General features: G+C 45.1%; 1 protein-coding gene across 9 annotated transcripts in view; it reads left to right on the plus strand.

Annotated features, from left to right (window-relative positions):
- The window catches only part of ankrd27 (ankyrin repeat domain 27 (VPS9 domain)), a 34,650-nt gene that overhangs the window by 4,489 nt on the left and 13,563 nt on the right, over nucleotides 1-16,598 (plus strand). The window contains exons 2-24 of one of the 9 annotated variants that reach the window (XM_036958490.1): nucleotides 2,357-2,641; nucleotides 3,921-4,036; nucleotides 4,914-5,024; nucleotides 5,371-5,530; nucleotides 5,652-5,806; nucleotides 6,105-6,164; nucleotides 6,283-6,336; nucleotides 6,520-6,585; nucleotides 6,691-6,767; nucleotides 7,081-7,202; nucleotides 7,947-8,025; nucleotides 8,192-8,330; nucleotides 8,605-8,697; nucleotides 8,914-9,032; nucleotides 9,234-9,316; nucleotides 9,510-9,625; nucleotides 9,835-9,927; nucleotides 10,216-10,413; nucleotides 13,391-13,447; nucleotides 13,851-13,967; nucleotides 14,229-14,393; nucleotides 14,635-14,832; nucleotides 14,934-15,053. In XM_036958490.1, the coding sequence (XP_036814385.1) occupies nucleotides 3,935-4,036; nucleotides 4,914-5,024; nucleotides 5,371-5,530; nucleotides 5,652-5,806; nucleotides 6,105-6,164; nucleotides 6,283-6,336; nucleotides 6,520-6,585; nucleotides 6,691-6,767; nucleotides 7,081-7,202; nucleotides 7,947-8,025; nucleotides 8,192-8,330; nucleotides 8,605-8,697; nucleotides 8,914-9,032; nucleotides 9,234-9,316; nucleotides 9,510-9,625; nucleotides 9,835-9,927; nucleotides 10,216-10,413; nucleotides 13,391-13,447; nucleotides 13,851-13,967; nucleotides 14,229-14,393; nucleotides 14,635-14,832; nucleotides 14,934-15,053 (2,484 nt within the window). In that variant the 5' untranslated portion in view covers nucleotides 2,357-2,641; nucleotides 3,921-3,934. Of the gene's footprint in view, nucleotides 1-2,356; nucleotides 2,642-3,913; nucleotides 4,037-4,247; nucleotides 4,460-4,913; nucleotides 5,025-5,370; nucleotides 5,531-5,651; nucleotides 5,807-6,104; nucleotides 6,165-6,282; nucleotides 6,337-6,519; nucleotides 6,586-6,690; nucleotides 6,768-7,080; nucleotides 7,203-7,946; nucleotides 8,026-8,191; nucleotides 8,331-8,604; nucleotides 8,698-8,913; nucleotides 9,033-9,233; nucleotides 9,317-9,509; nucleotides 9,626-9,834; nucleotides 9,928-10,215; nucleotides 10,414-13,390; nucleotides 13,448-13,850; nucleotides 13,968-14,228; nucleotides 14,394-14,634; nucleotides 14,833-14,933; nucleotides 15,054-16,598 lie in introns of all 9 variants that reach the window. The other 8 variants (XM_036958495.1, XM_036958489.1, XM_036958487.1 and 5 more) reach the window with 8 other exon arrangements.

Below are 16,598 nucleotides of genomic sequence, written 5' to 3' on the forward strand. Positions count from 1 at the left end.
AGACTTCATGGCTGTACTCGATTGTATACACCTGTCAGCAACAGTGTGGCGGAAATAGCTGAATGCCCTAATTTTGAAGGGTTGTCCACATACCTTTGTATAAACAGTGCATTTGAAAAATATTCAGATCCCTTGACTTTTTCCACATTTTGTTATGTTACAGCCTTATGTTTTTTCCTTCATCCATCTACACACCATGCCCTATAATGATAAAGCAAAATTATTTTTATTTTTTATACAGCTAATGTCAGGTCTGTCCAGAGATGTTCCATTGGGTTCAAGTCTGGGATCTGTCTGGGCCACTAAAGGACATTCAGGGACTTGTCCCGAAGCCACTCCTGCGTTGTCTTGGCTGTGTGCTTATGGTCGTTGTCCTGTTGGAAGGTGAACCTTCGCCCCAGTCTGAGGTCCTGAATCTTGTTTCTCATGGTCTGAGAGTCTTTTAGAAAAAATCTTAAGCGTGCTGTCGTGCCTTTTACTGAGGAGTGGCTTCCGTCTGGCCACTCTACCATAAAGGCCTGATTGGTGCTACAGAGATGGGTGTCCTTCTAGAAGGTTCTCCCATCTCCACAGAAGAGCTCTGGAGCTCTGTCAGTGTGACCATCGGGTTCTTGGTCACTTCCCTGACCAAGGCCCTTCTCCGCTGATTCGCCCCTCAGTTTGGCCAGGCGGCCAGCTCTAGGAAGAGTCTAGGTGGTTCCAAACTTCTTCCATTTAAGAATGATGGAGGCCATTGTGTTCTTGGGGACCTTCAATTCTGCAGAAATATTTTGGTACCCTTCCCCGGATCTGTGCCTCGACACAATCCTATCTCGGAGCGCTACGGACAATTCCTTCGACCTCGTGGCTTGCAAATAGCTCTGACATGCACTGTCAACTTTGGGACCTTTTTTTATATAGATGGGTACAGTGCCTTGCAAAGGTATTCACCCCCTTTGTGTTTTTTCCTATTTTGTTGCATTACAACCTGTAAGTTTACATTTATCTGGATTTCATGTAATGGACATACACAAAATAGTCCAAATTGGTGAAGTGAACTGAATAAAATAACTTGTTTTTAAAAGAAAAAACGAAAAAGTGTTATGCATGTGTCTTCACCCCCTTTGCTATGAAGCCCCTAAATAAGATTAAGATGCAACCAAATTACCTTTCTGTCACATAATTAAAGTCAATCTGTGTGCAATCTAAGTGTCACATGATCTGTGTATATGTGAACACACCTGTTCTGAAAGGCCCCAGAGTCTGCAATAACACTAAGCAAGGGGCACCACCAAGCAAGTGGCACCATGAAGACCAAGGACCTCTCCAAACAGGTCAGGGACAACGTTTTGGAGAAGTACAGATCAGGGTTGGGTTATAAAAAAATAAAACTTTGAACATTCCACGGAGCACCAATTTTAAAATCCATTATTAAAAAATGGAAAGAATATGGCACCACAACAAACCTGCCAGGAGAAGGCCACCCACCAAAACTCACGGACCAGGCAAGGAGGGCATTCATCAGAGGCAACAAAGAGACCAAAGATAACCTTGAAGGAGCTGCAAAGCTCCGATCTCCGCTGTGGAGAATCTGTCCATAGGACCACTTTAAGCCGTACACGTCACAGAGCTAGGCTTTATGGAAGAGTGGTCAGAAAAAAGCCATTGCTTAAAGAAAAAAATAAGTAAACACGTTTGGTGTTGGCCAAAAGGCATGTGGAAGACTCCCCAAACATATGGAAGAAGGTACTCTGGTCAGATGAGACTAAAATGTAGCTTTTTGGCCATGAAGGAAAATGCTATGTCTGGCGCAAACCCAATACCGCTCATCACCCCGAGAAAACCATCCCCACAGTGAAGCGTGGTGGCAGCATCATGCTGTGGAGATGTTTTTCATTGGCAGGGACTGGGAAACTGGTCAGAATTGAAGGAATGATGGATGGTGCTAAATACAGGGAAATTCTTGGGGGAAACCTGTTTGTCGAGAGATTTGAGGCTGGGACGGAGGTTCACCTTCCAGCAGGACAATGAACCTAAGCATACTGCTAAAGCAACACTTGCGTTGTTTAAGGGGAAACATTTACATGTCTTGGAATGGCCTAGTCAAAGCCCAGACCTCAATTGGATTGCGAATCTGTGGTATGACTTAGAATGCTGTACACTAGCGGAACCCATCCAACTTGAAGGAGCTGGAGCAGTTTTGACTTTCCAAATGCACGGTATAGTGTATATAGTAGACAAAAGGACTTCCATCAGAAGATGTCTCAATGTAATATAGATATGCGGTATAGCTTGACCAAACAGCATGAAAGGTCAGATGAAGGAAAATACTTTGTCCATTATTTTGAAGAAAACAGATGTGTCTTTATGCTTACAGTTGCAGTTCACTGGCCACAAGTGTGAAGGAAGTTTTCCACAAACCAGGCTGGTTCAGACCCTGCAGACAGGTCACACGGCACATTCTTCAGGGTTTCAGGCCATCGGGCAGCGTCTATCTGATAGCCTACCAGGCAGGGAGCACACAGAGAAATGAGGGTGGAAGTTGATAGTGCTCCTGTCTTCACACTGAGCCTGAGCTACTGCTGATCTACTATCTTTCCTGAGATTCGTAGAAATGATGTTGAGCTCAGCATCTCAAGTCCGCTTTACTCGGTGCAAACAAGTGAGTAGCCTGATCTATTCTATCAGATGATGAGACTTTAAATGGATTTCATATTCAGGTGTTCTCCATTTTGGGGATGATGCTCACATTATGTATTTATGATGTTCCAATGGAATGTTTGGAGTTTTATATCAGAAGGAGACATAAGGGAAGATGTGATGCCACGGCATCATATGACCTGGCTAAATCTCATCTTTTTTTTAATAGTTTCAACAGGAGATGAGGCTTGGTGCAGTCAAATGTGATTTTGCATTTATTTATTTATTTATTTATTTCTACATTGAGGTTGGAATACTGTGAATTTGTGAAGATGCTGATGCCCTTTTAGTGTTAGAGCTGTTTGAAAATAAAGATTTCAGGCCAACCTTTTTTTTGGTGGGATGGAGTTTTGCCCTTCCTGGTGACATCACTTTTTGGTAAATTAGTCAATAGACACAACCTCTCTGCCAATAATGACTTGTTTTAAGTTTTCCCTCCCCACTCAGACCACTTCAAGACAGTCATAGCTAAATTCTTGCTCGAAAGTGCTCTTGCTAAGAAGCTATTTATGTATAATAAAGTAAGTTACTTAATTGTTACCCAGAAATGTTTTGATATTGAGAGCGAGAGAGAATGCTGCATTGAGCCCTTAACAACCTGTTGGTTCGATCCTTCCTGCAGTGTGTCTCTGAGAGACTGACTGCTTTAATAAAGGTTGATGTTTCATGAAGTTCTTCTAAACATGTCATATACACATACAGAATCTCTGGCCCTGGAGATGCACTTATGTGGGGAACCAGCTTTTGTAATGTAATTTCCGAGAATGTTAACGAGCTCAGCTGAGAGGCAGCTGGCTAGGGAGAGGGAGGAGGAGAGCAACCCTGGAGACAGGAACAATATTCTTGTTGTTCCTGTTGTGGTTTCAGACGCTTCAGGAAAGAGGACTCTCTCTGGACCTAGACAGAAGCAGCTGTTTGTCGTCTTTGGCAAACCCTTAACCTCGTCCCCAGGCTAATTGCTACCATAAATAGCCAACATATACTGCATGTTCGACAGAGATTTGGCTGGTGGACTAAACCCCTAGCTAACCAGCCACTTAGCTCTTACCTAGGCTACTTCATGTCAACAACTCTAACATGTTCTCTGTCCAGCCTGGGCTGAGTCTTCGTCCTTATGGAGCAATATGAAAGCATTTTTTGTTGTTGTAATTGTCAGACAGACAAAGTCACCTAATATGGAATCCTTCCCTCCTACCATATTTACTGTTAACTGTCCCTCTTTTCCTCCCCCCTGGAGCCAGAGATCCAGATCCTTATGGCTGTGTATGATGAGAACCTCCTGAAGAACCCTTTTTACCTGGCACTGGAGAAGCAGAGACCCGACCTGTGCAGCAGAGTGGCAGAGCTACATGGCATTGTGAGTGACGGACAGCTGTGGCTGTGGGGCCATACTATAGTACTCAGCCCTTTTTATATTGTGTATGTTACCAAGCTCAGCAGAATAAAACTATCGTGTTCAGGCTTGCATGATCATATACAGTAAATATTCCAGCTATAATGCACTACTCCCCTCTGTCTGAAAATGCAGGATTTAAGAGTGACATTTCTTCTTTGTGAGCTGTGTGTAGACTTGGACCAGAATCAAACCATGTAAAGGTTCAACATATGGGGCTAGGCCAGTGCGACTGTCCAGAAAATGCAGGACAATTTGGTACCACACAGGCTGAAGATTCTCTATATGGCAAGTCAGCTGCTTGGTTGAGATGTAGGACACGAGAGCATCCATTTATGCACAGAGAAGAAGAACATAAAGGATAAGAGTACATTTTTCATAGTTGAGGTGAGGCCATGTTATTGCTTTGGAAAATAGTTTTCGCTTGCCATTTGTAGAAAATGGCCACTTAGAAGGTTCTCAGCCTACTTGGTGGTTAGCAAAGGAATATCAAGAGGATAATATCTGGACCATTACTATGACTCACCACTGTTAGTGTTCTGGGAAGTTCTCAAAGGAGAGCTCTGTCTAGTAACCACCTCCTACAGTGAGGGAAGGAGCGGGGGTGAGAGAAAGCTCATGCAGACACTACTGTCATAGGTGTTGAATCGCATGTGGGTGGTAGGCCGTACCAGAGAAATAAATGCTACTGTCTTAAATGTGAAGTAGCATTTTTTACAGTCGGCTCAGGTGCTTTTTATTGTGGGTACTTCACCAATAAAACCTTTTGATGAATCCATTCTGTCAGTCACGAGAAGCATTGTTGATTACCCTTGTTGATGATGGTGTGGTTGTGCCCCAGGTTTTGGTGCCGTGCTGTGGAAGCATAACCCTTAGTGCATACACAGCATCCCAGTTTGAAACCTACGTTTTACACCCATCTGGAGAAGGGTATCAGACTGTGGATGGGAAGGTAAGATCCATCTGCCAACGTTACAGTTCCTGTTGTATCATTGGTGCAACTACACAAAATATCATCCAGTTTCATTTTCTCTATACCACAGGAGGTTGGTGGCACCTTAATTGGGGAGGACAGGCTTGTGGTAAAGGCTAGAGTGGAATGGTGTCAAATGCATTAAACACATGTTTCATTACATTTGCTCTGTTCCAGCCATTACTATGAGCAGTCCTCCTCTCAGCAGCCTTCACTGCTATATACCCATTTAGTTGATTGTAAACAGCCGCTATAAAGCAGAACGTTCTTGGTTAAGACATCTTGGTCAACGATACTACCTGTGTGTTTTTGTCCTGTCTGATAGGAGCTGACCATCCAGGACAGCTTGGTGAGACTGGGCTTAGGGTTCCAGGCCCCAGCCAATGTGCCCATCCTGTTTGAGGAGACCTTCTACAATGAGAAGGAGCAGAGCTACAGTATCCTGTGTATCGCCAGGCCCATTGACACCAACCAAAGCCCAGGTAGTACTGCTATCCTCCAAAGTGACAAAAGTTGATTCACTTAGTGTATGGTTTAGTCCATATTGAATCAGATACAGCCACCATCTCACTCTCACCTTTCTTCTCTCCCTATTTTCTCTCACAGTGGAGGTGGCCCCCAGCCCAGCCCCGTACTATCTGAAGAATGTGGAGGATGTCAGGGAGTTCCTGGGCCGCCATGTTGAGAAACTGGACAAGTTCATCAGCAGCTTTTGCCACTCATTTAAGGAGCAGGAAAAGAAGGGACTGCGACACCACATCGTAAGTACTGACCCTAAACAACACCTATCTGACGCTAGACTGCTTTCGACACCATGTAGAGTCTATGCCCCGACCAATTGAGGCTGTTCTGAGGGCAAAAGGGGTACAACTCAATATTAGGAAGGCGTTCATAATGTTTTGTACACTCGGTGTAAAGTAATATGACACACTAATGTATAATATGAAATGGCTATACTATAGTAATGTACACTAATGTATTGTATGCTATAGATGTATAATAAGATGTTATATGACTTCTGCTGTGACGTACTGCTTTAACATGGAACTGTGCTCTCAGGACTCTGTGAATTCTCTTTATACTAAATGTCTTCAGTGCCTGTTGAGAGACTCGCGCCTGGTGAGTAGCATGTTTTGCTACGCAAAAACAAAACCCATTTTCAAATAATTTTCTACTCTTTCATGCGTATTGGACACAATCCTGAGAAGTAAAGCTGATTTGTTAAACCTCCTTTCAGAAATTGCTGGTCAAACAGGAGCTCCAGATGACTCTCCTCAAACAGGCGGTTGAGGTAGTTCTATCCTAGTCGTCATCCCTCACACTGACTTTCAAATTTGACATGTCTGCTGCTTCTTTAGGTGCTTTTTGGACTGTTTCTTCATTCTGGTCCTCAGTGAAATTCTGTTGTGTGATGCTATAATGATGTAATATATTTTTATGTAAAGTTGTCAGTAAATATTTTTTCTCTTTTTAGATGTATATACATCATGGTATCCATGATTTCATCTTTAATTTTGTGGGGACTCTTGAAGCCAGCCAGGTATGTAAATAAATACTATACAGTATTTGATAATGCTGTCATTTATAGGCCCAGAATTCCCATGCAGTGGTTAATATCTATGTTTTATTGTCACTGTTCCAACAGGATTCTGCCTTCAACAAAACCACCAGAGGCCTGCAGGACCTGCAGCAGAAAGACTTTGGGGTCAAATCTGAATTTAGGTTGTTTTCTTTCCACGTGGTCTCTTTTAATTTCTGCTTTTTATGATTACAACTCAATAACGTGATGCACATCACATTATAATTCTGTGCTGGCCAAAAAACACGTCTGCATACAACACAAACAAAATTGAACTGACACCATATTGATCTCCATAATGTCAAGCAGGTTTATAGCAGTAGATCCCTATCAGGTCATTTCACCACTACTGTTGTTGTGTCTATAGACTATAGGAGTATGTTTGTCTTTCCACTCTCGTACAGTATCAATATTAACTTATCCTGTTGTACTTCCATGTTATGTCTCCTCCTACAGTATAAATATCCCTCGGGCCAAGAGGGAGCTGAGCCAGTTGAACCGCTGCACCTCTCCTCTACACAAACTGCTCTGCCTCAGGAAGGTGTGTCTCACAATCATGCAGTCCCCCAGCCACTCGGGTATGTGTCTGTTTTTTTATGTCTGTCTCTGTCCATCCTACCTATGCCATTTCATGTCACATCGGCAGCAGTTTACACAGTGTTACAGACTTGCATGGAACCATCACAAATGGGACGGATTCCATTTTAAAGGCACATTTGCATTCCACTGTCAATGGGCTGATTGTTATATCATCAAATAAAATGTTTGCTTTCATCCAGAAATGCATAAAATGCTTAAAAAGCTGATTTACCAATGTTTTATGTAGACATGACATTATTATAAGCAGCCTACAAGTCTTTCAAGGCTGGTCATGGTAACCCAGATCAGGATTTGTTGTCTGTTCTATTCACTCCCTCCCTGGTAATATAATAACTTGGTGTGTACACTCGGTCCACAGAACAGAAACTGTAGGGCCCTAATGTGTATGTCCAGTTTGTTTTGCAAATCCAACCTTGTTTGCCACATAACAACCAGACCCTGTCTCTGCAGAGTGCGGCAATCCGCTCCTAATTTCTGATGGCCAAACAACCAATTTACCAATTTAAAGCCTAAATGTGGACAGAGGCAGAGTGTCTGAGTGGTTACACTGACTGTGTGGACACTTTCCTGTTTTGTAGGATGAAGATGTTTTATGTCTTCATTTTGAAGAGCCATTTCTCCCTGCTGTATGCTCTAGTTGTAAACCTCACACAGTCACTGAACCTTAGACGTAACCACAGTCATTTAATAACTTCTTTCATTTCCCTTTTCTCCATATGCAGTTAGTTTAGAGGCCCTGTGTGCAGACGACCTTCTGTCTGTGATTCTGTACTTACTGGTGAAGACGGAAATCCCCAATTGGTGAGTAAGGAGTTATAACCTAGTAATACCACTGACCATTAAAGGGCCTGGTGACTACTTTAACTACTCATTTAATGAATAAGTGAATAACTTGGACCTAGTAATTAAATATATTCATTAATTAATGACTAACAGCCATGTTAAACTAACAAGCATACTCTTCCAGGATGGCCAACCTGAGCTACATCAAGAACTTCCATTTCTGTAATTCCACCAAGGAGGAGCTGAGCTACTGCCTGACGTCGTTTGAGGCCGCCGTGGAGTTCATCAGACAGGGAAACTTCGGCCTGAGCCAGGGAGGCGTGGTGAGTGCAGTACAGTAGTACACAGGGTGTCGTTTACATGACATTAGTCCTGGCCTGCTTGGCTTGGCTCAATATTGTGACGGGGGCTTTATACACCACAAGCACATACGTTGTTGTAGCTGATATCCTATCCAAGCACATTGTTGACTTAGATACACCAACTTATCACTGCAATTCCTGTGATAGCAGGCCACTATAATGACTGAAAAATGATATTGAGAAAAACACTCCCCTGTGCAGAGTGAGTGACTATGGCTGTGTGTGAGGTTTGCAGGGCTTAGGGGACCTGAATGACAAAGTGCATTTCACCCAGAAGATAAACCTGCTCTCCCAGAACTCTGCTACCCCCATAGACTGTCTGTTTCAGGTGAGAACCCTGTCCCCCGACCTTAAGAAGGGGAGAAAGCTATACTGTGCATAATGTTATGCTTCATTCATCAGATGGACACCTAATTTCATTCAGCATTTCATTTTAATATGAAAACGTTTGATTCACTTTTTTCTTTTTTTTTGACTCAATTGTGTGTGTTGATCCATTTTTATTTATCTTTGCTGATTGTGTGTGGATTGATGGATCCTGCAGCACATAGCCAATGGTAACGAGGTAGAGGTCCAGCGTGTGTTGAGTGAGAACCAGAGTGACGGTGTAAAGAGGTGCCACCCTCTCTGCTCCTGTGACCACTGTGAGCTCCGTCTCTCTGGGTGAGTACCGCTCCCATACACACACACACACACACACACACACACAACTCCTCTGTCATAAAAAATGATATATTCTCAGTAGGAAAAGTTATTTCTTTCACTACATCTCGGGTTTTCACCTGAAACAATTTCCCCTTTCTGCCCATTTAATGGCTTAGGAACTGAAAAATGTGATTATTCTTCAACTCTGTCTGCTTACAGGAGCCTGAATGACCCCTCCATCATAACGCCCTTCTCTCGAGACGACAGGGGATACACACCACTTCACGTCGCTGCTATCTGCGGTAAGAGATACCAACAGGTTTCAGAGGTACATAAAGTTATAGTCCTATACTCCTATAGTCCAGAAAACTGCCACCAGGCCACACAACAGGGGATTCCTGGTCTGCCACATTCTGTACTGTTCATCCCTTTCCATCTCTCTCCCTCATTTCCCACTGTCTAAATAAAATAAAAAGCCTGTCTTTGCCGTGGCAGGTCAGTCCCTGTTGATCGACCTGCTAGTGTCTAAGGGAGCTCTGGTGAATGCCACAGACTACCATGCCCTCTCACCCCTTCACCTCTCCTGCCAGAAGGGCTACCAGCGAGTCACGGTGAGCCAGGACGCTAGCAGGACGGCTATAGCCTGGTCCCAGATCTGTTAGTGCTGCCTTGCCTACTCCTAAACATATCTTGAACCAGGCTAGGAGAGCTACACTAAAGATGCAAAAAGAATACTTCTGTTACAAACTGTATATTGTCCCTGACATATTTATATTTTTCTCATATTCTGTTTGTCTCCATCTGTCTCTCTGTACTCCAGCTGCTGCTCTTGCACTATAAGGCTTACTCCGGTGCCCAGGATAACAATGGCAACACTCCTCTGCACCTGGCCTGTATGTACGGACACGAGGATGTACGTCATTTTGGGGAGTCACTCTCCAATTAAAATCTGGATTTAAATGCACAGTTTATTCCAACAGCCTTGACTGTGCCACTGTGTGGTAACCTGAGTGATAAAGCTGAAGAAATGTAACCAGTCACATTACATGGGATAGCAGTCACAGTATCTGTATTGATACTGCCCTAAATAAGTATATGGATGATGATTACAGGTGATGACACCCTGCATTGACAGTCTTCTCAATGGTAGTTCAGAGGAGATTGTTCTCAGTCTAACAGTGTTATCCCATCCGTGTCTCAGTGTGTTAAAGCCCTGGTGTACTACGACCTGCACGTGTGCCGTCTGAACATCCAGAATGACAAAGGCGACACTCCCCTGCACATCGCAGCCCGGTGGGGCTACGAGGGCATCATTGAGGTGCTGCTGCAGAACGGAGCCAGCACCACCACCAACAACAAGGTCAACGACTCTCCACTACAATGTGCCCTCAACTCTAAGGTGAGGAGTAGAGACCCCTGGTCACAGCTGCCTCGGCCTGAAACACACTTCCTACATGGGTACTTTAACACTAGAGGATCTTATTTCCCCCCCCCCCCCCCCCCCCCCCCCCCCCCTTCACTGGCAGTCATCCAGCACAGCTGATGATGTCCCATCGAAACTACACTACATGACCAAAAGTAAATGCACACCTGCTTATCGAAAATCTCATTCCTAAATCATGTGCATTAATATGGAGTTGGTTCCCCCCTTTCCTGCTATAACAGCCTCCACCCTTCTGTGGAGATTGGAAATTGGTGTTATGGATAGACTAATCTAAGTTTGAGGTGTTCGGATCACAAAGAAGAACATTCGTGAGACGCAGAAAAAAAAATAAAGATGCTGGAGGAGTGCTTAACGCCATCTGTGAAGCATGGTGGAGGCAATGTGATGGTCTGGCGGTGCTTTGGTGGTGGTAAAGTGGGAGATTTGTGCAGGATAAAAGGGATCTTGAAGAAGGAAGGCTACACCATGCCATACCCTGTGGACGGTGCTTAATTAGAGCCAATTTCCTCCTACAACAGGACAATGACCCAAAGCACAGCTCCAAACTATGCAAGAACTATTTAGGGAAGAAGCAGTCAGCTGGTATTCTGTCTATAATGGAGTGGCCAGCACAGTCAACGGATCTCAACTTTATTGAGCTGTTGTGAGAGCAGCTTGACCGTATGGTACGTAAGAAGTGCCCATCCAACTTGTGGGAGGTGCTTCAGGAAGCATGGTGTGAAATCTCTTCAGATTACCCCAACAAATTGACCACTAGAATGCCAAAGGTCTGCAAGGCTGTAATTGCTGCAAATGGAGGATTCTTTGATGAAAGCAAAGTTTGAAGAACACTATTATTTCAGTTAAAAATCATTATTTATAACCTTGTCAACAGCTTGACTATATTTCCTATTCATTTTGGAACTAATTTCATGTATGTTTTCATGGAAAACAAGGACATTTCTAAGTGACCCCAAACTTTTGGAAGGTAGTATATACAGTGCCTTGCGAAAGTATTCGGCCCCCTTGAACTTTGCGACCTTTTGCCACATTTCAGGCTTCAAACATAAAGATATAAAACCTGTATTTTTTTGTGAAGAATCAACAAGTGGGACACAATCATGAAGTGGAACGACATTTATTGGATATTTCAAACGTTTTTAACAAATCAAAAACTGAAAAATTGGGCTTACAAAATTATTCAGCCCCCTTAAGTTAATACTTTGTAGCGCCACCTTTTGCTGCGATTACAGCTGTAAGTCGCTTGGGGTATGTCTCTATCAGTTTTGCACATCGAGAGACTGAAATGTTTTCCCATTCCTCCTTGCAAAACAGCTCGAGCTCAGTGAGGTTGGATGGAGAGCATTTGTGAACAGCAGTTTTCAGTTCTTTCCACAGATTCTCAATTGGATTCAGGTCTGGACTTTGACTTGGCCATTCTAACACCTGGATATGTTTATTTTTGAACCATTCCATTGTAGATTTTGCTTTATGTTTTGGATCATTGTCTTGTTGGAAGACAAATCTCCGTCCCAGTCTCAGGTCTTTTGCAGACTCCATCAGGTTTTCTTCCAGAATGGTCCTGTATTTGGCTCCATCCATCTTCCCATGAATTTTAACCATCTTCCCTGTCCCTGCTGAAGAAAAGCAGGCCCAAACCATGATGCTGCCACCACCATGTTTGACAGTGGGGATGGTGTGTTCAGCTGTGTTGCTTTTACGCCAAACATAACGTTTTGCATTGTTGCCAAAAAGTTCAATTTTGGTTTCATCTGACCAGAGCACCTTCTTCCACATGTTTGGTGTGTCTCCCAGGTGGCTTGTGGCAAACTTTAAACGACACTTTTTATGGATATCTTTAAGAAATGGCTTTCTTCTTGCCACTCTTCCATAAAGGCCAGATTTGTGCAATATACGACTGATTGTTGTCCTATGGACAGAGTCTCCCACCTCAGCTGTAGATCTCTGCAGTTCATCCAGAGTGATCATGGGCCTCTTGGCTGCATCTCTGATCAGTCTTCTCCTTGTATGAGCTGAAAGTTTAGAGGGACGGCCAGGTCTTGGTAGATTTGCAGTGGTCTGATACTCCTTCCATTTCAATATTATTGCTTGCACAGTGCTCCTTGGGATGTTTAAAGCTTGGGAAATCTTTTTGTATCCAAATCCGGCTTTAAACTTCTTCACAACAGTATCTCGGACCTGCCTGGTGTGTTCTTTGTTCTTCATGATGCTCTCTGCGCTTTTAACGGACCTCTGAGACTATCACAGTGCAGGTGCATTTATACGGAGACTTGATTACACACAGGTGGATTGTATTTATCATCATTAGTCATTTAGGTCAACATTGGATCATTCAGAGATCCTCACTGAACTTCTGGAGAGAGTTTGCTGCACAGAAAGTAAAGGGGCTGAATAATTTTGCATGCCCAATTTTTCAGTTTTTGATTTGTTAAAAAAGTTTGAAATATCCAATAAATGTCGTTCCACTTCATGATTGTGTCCCACTTGTTGTTGATTCTTCACAAAAAAATACAGTTTTATATCTTTATGTTTGAAGCCTGAAATGTGGCAAAAGGTCGCAAAGTTCAAGGGGGCCGAATACTTTCGCAAGGCACTGTATATGACATGTATTTTTTTAGAATGTTGACATCCAAAAGACTCGTCATTGGCTCGAAGGGGGGTCCCTCTCGGCCAGGCTTTTCTACTGTTAAAGATACGGCTTGGCATACTAAACATTTTAGTTAGATTAATAGATATATTCAGAAAAAGTATTAACAGAAGGGTGGGAATTGTTCTAAGGAAGAAAATCTTCCTGGATAGCAACAGGATTGGCGTGATATATTTGCCTTGTCATTCAGTATTATTGTGATTTTGAACAAGAGTGAAATGTGAAAAGGTTGTATAAGAAATAGAGCGTGTGTAACTGAAGTGTACTTGTCTATGCGTCTTGCAGATTCTAACGCTATTGGAGTTGTCCCACAACGGCTCTCATAGAAGAGAGAACAATGATGTAAGTCAGGTTTCATCACTTAGGAAGTGACAGAGAAGAGATGCAACTACAGTATTTCATTAGATACAGTGATGGCTCTACTCCAGGCAGCCAGCCTGTTAGAACACCATTAACCAACATATTGTAGTTCTACTCTAGACTCTTCCAAATATATCTCTTCACTTGCTCTGCTAGGAGCAGCTTGTAGTGCTTGGGTGTCAAACTCATTCCACTGTTTTTGGTTAAGACTTAGACAACCAGGTGAGGGAAGTTCCTTACTAATCAGTGACCTTAATTCATTATTTAAGGACAATGGAAGAGCCAAAACCCGCAGACACTTGAGCCTCCGTGGGATTAGTTTATGAAACGTGCTGTACTGTGTGTGTGTGTGGTCAGCTGAGTGACGGTGCTCTCTCGCTCTCAGTCCCCAAACCGTTCCCCCCAGGCCTCTGACTGCAGCAGCCGCCGCTCCTCTGTTTCCAGCACCACCTCCCAGAGCTCCGAGGCCAGACCCGACAGAGACAGGGTCCGACACAAAGAGGTTAGAAGGGAGCACTGAGGACCCCTGGGCAGGACTGACCCTGGCAATGCCTGAGAGGAGTAGCATCATCTTAATTTAAGGGGATAAGGAATAGGGATGTAGTAGAAATTAAATGCACAATTTTTCTATATATTGAGGGAAGCTAATATTTGGTGCTTTCACCCAACATGTTTTTGTGGGATGACTCTTTGTAATTTGTAATCCAGTTTGTAAAGGTCTGGCTGGTGTTCCAATATGTAGTCTCACTCTCTCGACTGACAGGTGGAGAAGTTGCTTCGTGCGGTGGCAGATGGAGACATAGAGATGGTGCGGTACCTGTTGGAGTGGTTGGACGAGGAACCAGAGGAGCAGCATGCAGGGCTGCCGTCCTGGACAGAACTGTGCCACCCACTGTGCCAGTGTCCACACTGTGGACCAACACAGAAGGTCAGGGAGCAACCCTGGCCTTTCATTCCTACTACAACTCCTTGGCCAAGCCCCTTTCTGATATATAGACTATGTCAGTGAGCACACGGCAAACTTGACACATGGCTGGAAGCACTGAAGCTATGTTGAATGGGAAGTTAGATGTTGAAAGGAGATGATTTATGATGTTCCTGCAGTGCTGCCTAGTTAACTTGATGATGTTATTCTTTGTATTTTCCTCTGTGTGTGTGTTTGACACCAGAAGTTGGCGTGCCTGCAGGCCAGTGGTCTGAGTGTGAACAGCAGTAGTGTGGATGGCTTCACTCCTCTCCACGTGGCAGCGCTCCATGGTCACACGGCCCTGGTGTCCCTGTTCAGCCGCCACGAGGCCAATGTTGACGCACGCAACAGCCAGAGTGCCACGCCACTGCACCTGGCCAGCCAGAACAACCACATACAGGTGGGCACTCAGCTGTGTTCGATTGAGCTTGCATGGCACATCTGAACAAATGGAATAGTCCCAAAAGCTCAAACCCCACCCATCTCATTAATCATGTTCAGGTAGTGACATCACTGCTGGAGTGCAACGCCAAGCTGAATAAGAAGGATCACTATGGCAACACCCCTCTAATCCACGCCTGCCTCAGAGGTCACCTGGACACAGCCACCATCCTGCTACAGGTAAACACACACACACCGTCCTGCCGCAGGTAAACACACACCGTCCTGCCGCAGGTAAACACACACACACACACACACACCGTCCTGCCGCGGGTAAACACACCCACGGTCCTGCCGCAGGTACCCACACACCCACGGTGCTGCTGCAGGTACCCACACACCCACGGTGCTGCTGCAGGTACCCACACACCCACGGTGCTGCCGCAGGTACCCACACACCCACGGTCCTGCCGCAGGTACCCACACACCCTAGGTCCTGCCGCAGGTACCCACACACCCTAGGTCCTGCCGCAGATACCCACACACCCACGGTCCTGCCGCAGGTACCCACACACCCTAGGTCCTGCCGCAGGTACCCACACACCCACGGTCCTGCCGCAGGTACCCACACACCCACGGTCCTGCCGCAGGTACCCACACACCCACGGTCCTGCCGCGGGTACCCACACACCCACGGTCCTGCCGCGGGTACCCACACACCCACCGTCCTGCTGCGGGTACACACACACACACACACACACACACACGGTCCTGCTGCGCACACACACACACACACACACACACACACACCATCCTGCAGCAGACACACACACACACACACACACACACACACACACACACACACACCATCCTGCTGCAGACACACACACACACACACACACCATCCTGCTGCAGACACACACACACCATCCTGCTGCAGAGACACACACACACACACACACACACACACACACCATCCTGCTGCAGACACACACACACACACACACACCATCCTGCTGCAGACACACACACACCATCCTGCTGCAGAGACACACACACACACACACACACACACACACACCATCCTGCTGCAGACACACACACACACCATCCTGCTGCAGACACACACACACACCATCCTGCTGCAGACACACACACACACACCATCCTGCTGCAGACACACACACACACACACACCATCCTGCTGCAGACACACACACACACACACACACACACACACACACACACACACACACACACACACACACACACACACACACACACACACACACACACCATCCTGCTGCAGACACACGCGCACACACACACACCATCCTGCTGCAGACACACACACACACCATCACCATCCTGCTGCAGAGACACACACACACACACACACACACACACACACACACCATCCTGCTACACACACACACCATCCTGCTACACACACACACACATACACCATCCTGCTACACACACACACACACACACACACACACACACACACACACACACACACACACACACACACACACACACACACACACACACACACACACCATCCTGCTGCAGACACACACACACACACACACCATCCTGCTACACACACACCATCATGCTACACACACGCACGCACGCACACACACACACCATCATGCTACACACACACACACACACACATCATGCTACACACACACACACACACACACACACACACACACACCATCCTGCTGCACACACACACACACACACACCATCATGCTACACACACACACACACACA

The sequence above is a fragment of the Oncorhynchus mykiss genome, chromosome 2 (assembly GCF_013265735.2).
Source record: "Oncorhynchus mykiss isolate Arlee chromosome 2, USDA_OmykA_1.1, whole genome shotgun sequence".
Lineage (NCBI taxonomy): Eukaryota > Metazoa > Chordata > Actinopteri > Salmoniformes > Salmonidae > Oncorhynchus > Oncorhynchus mykiss.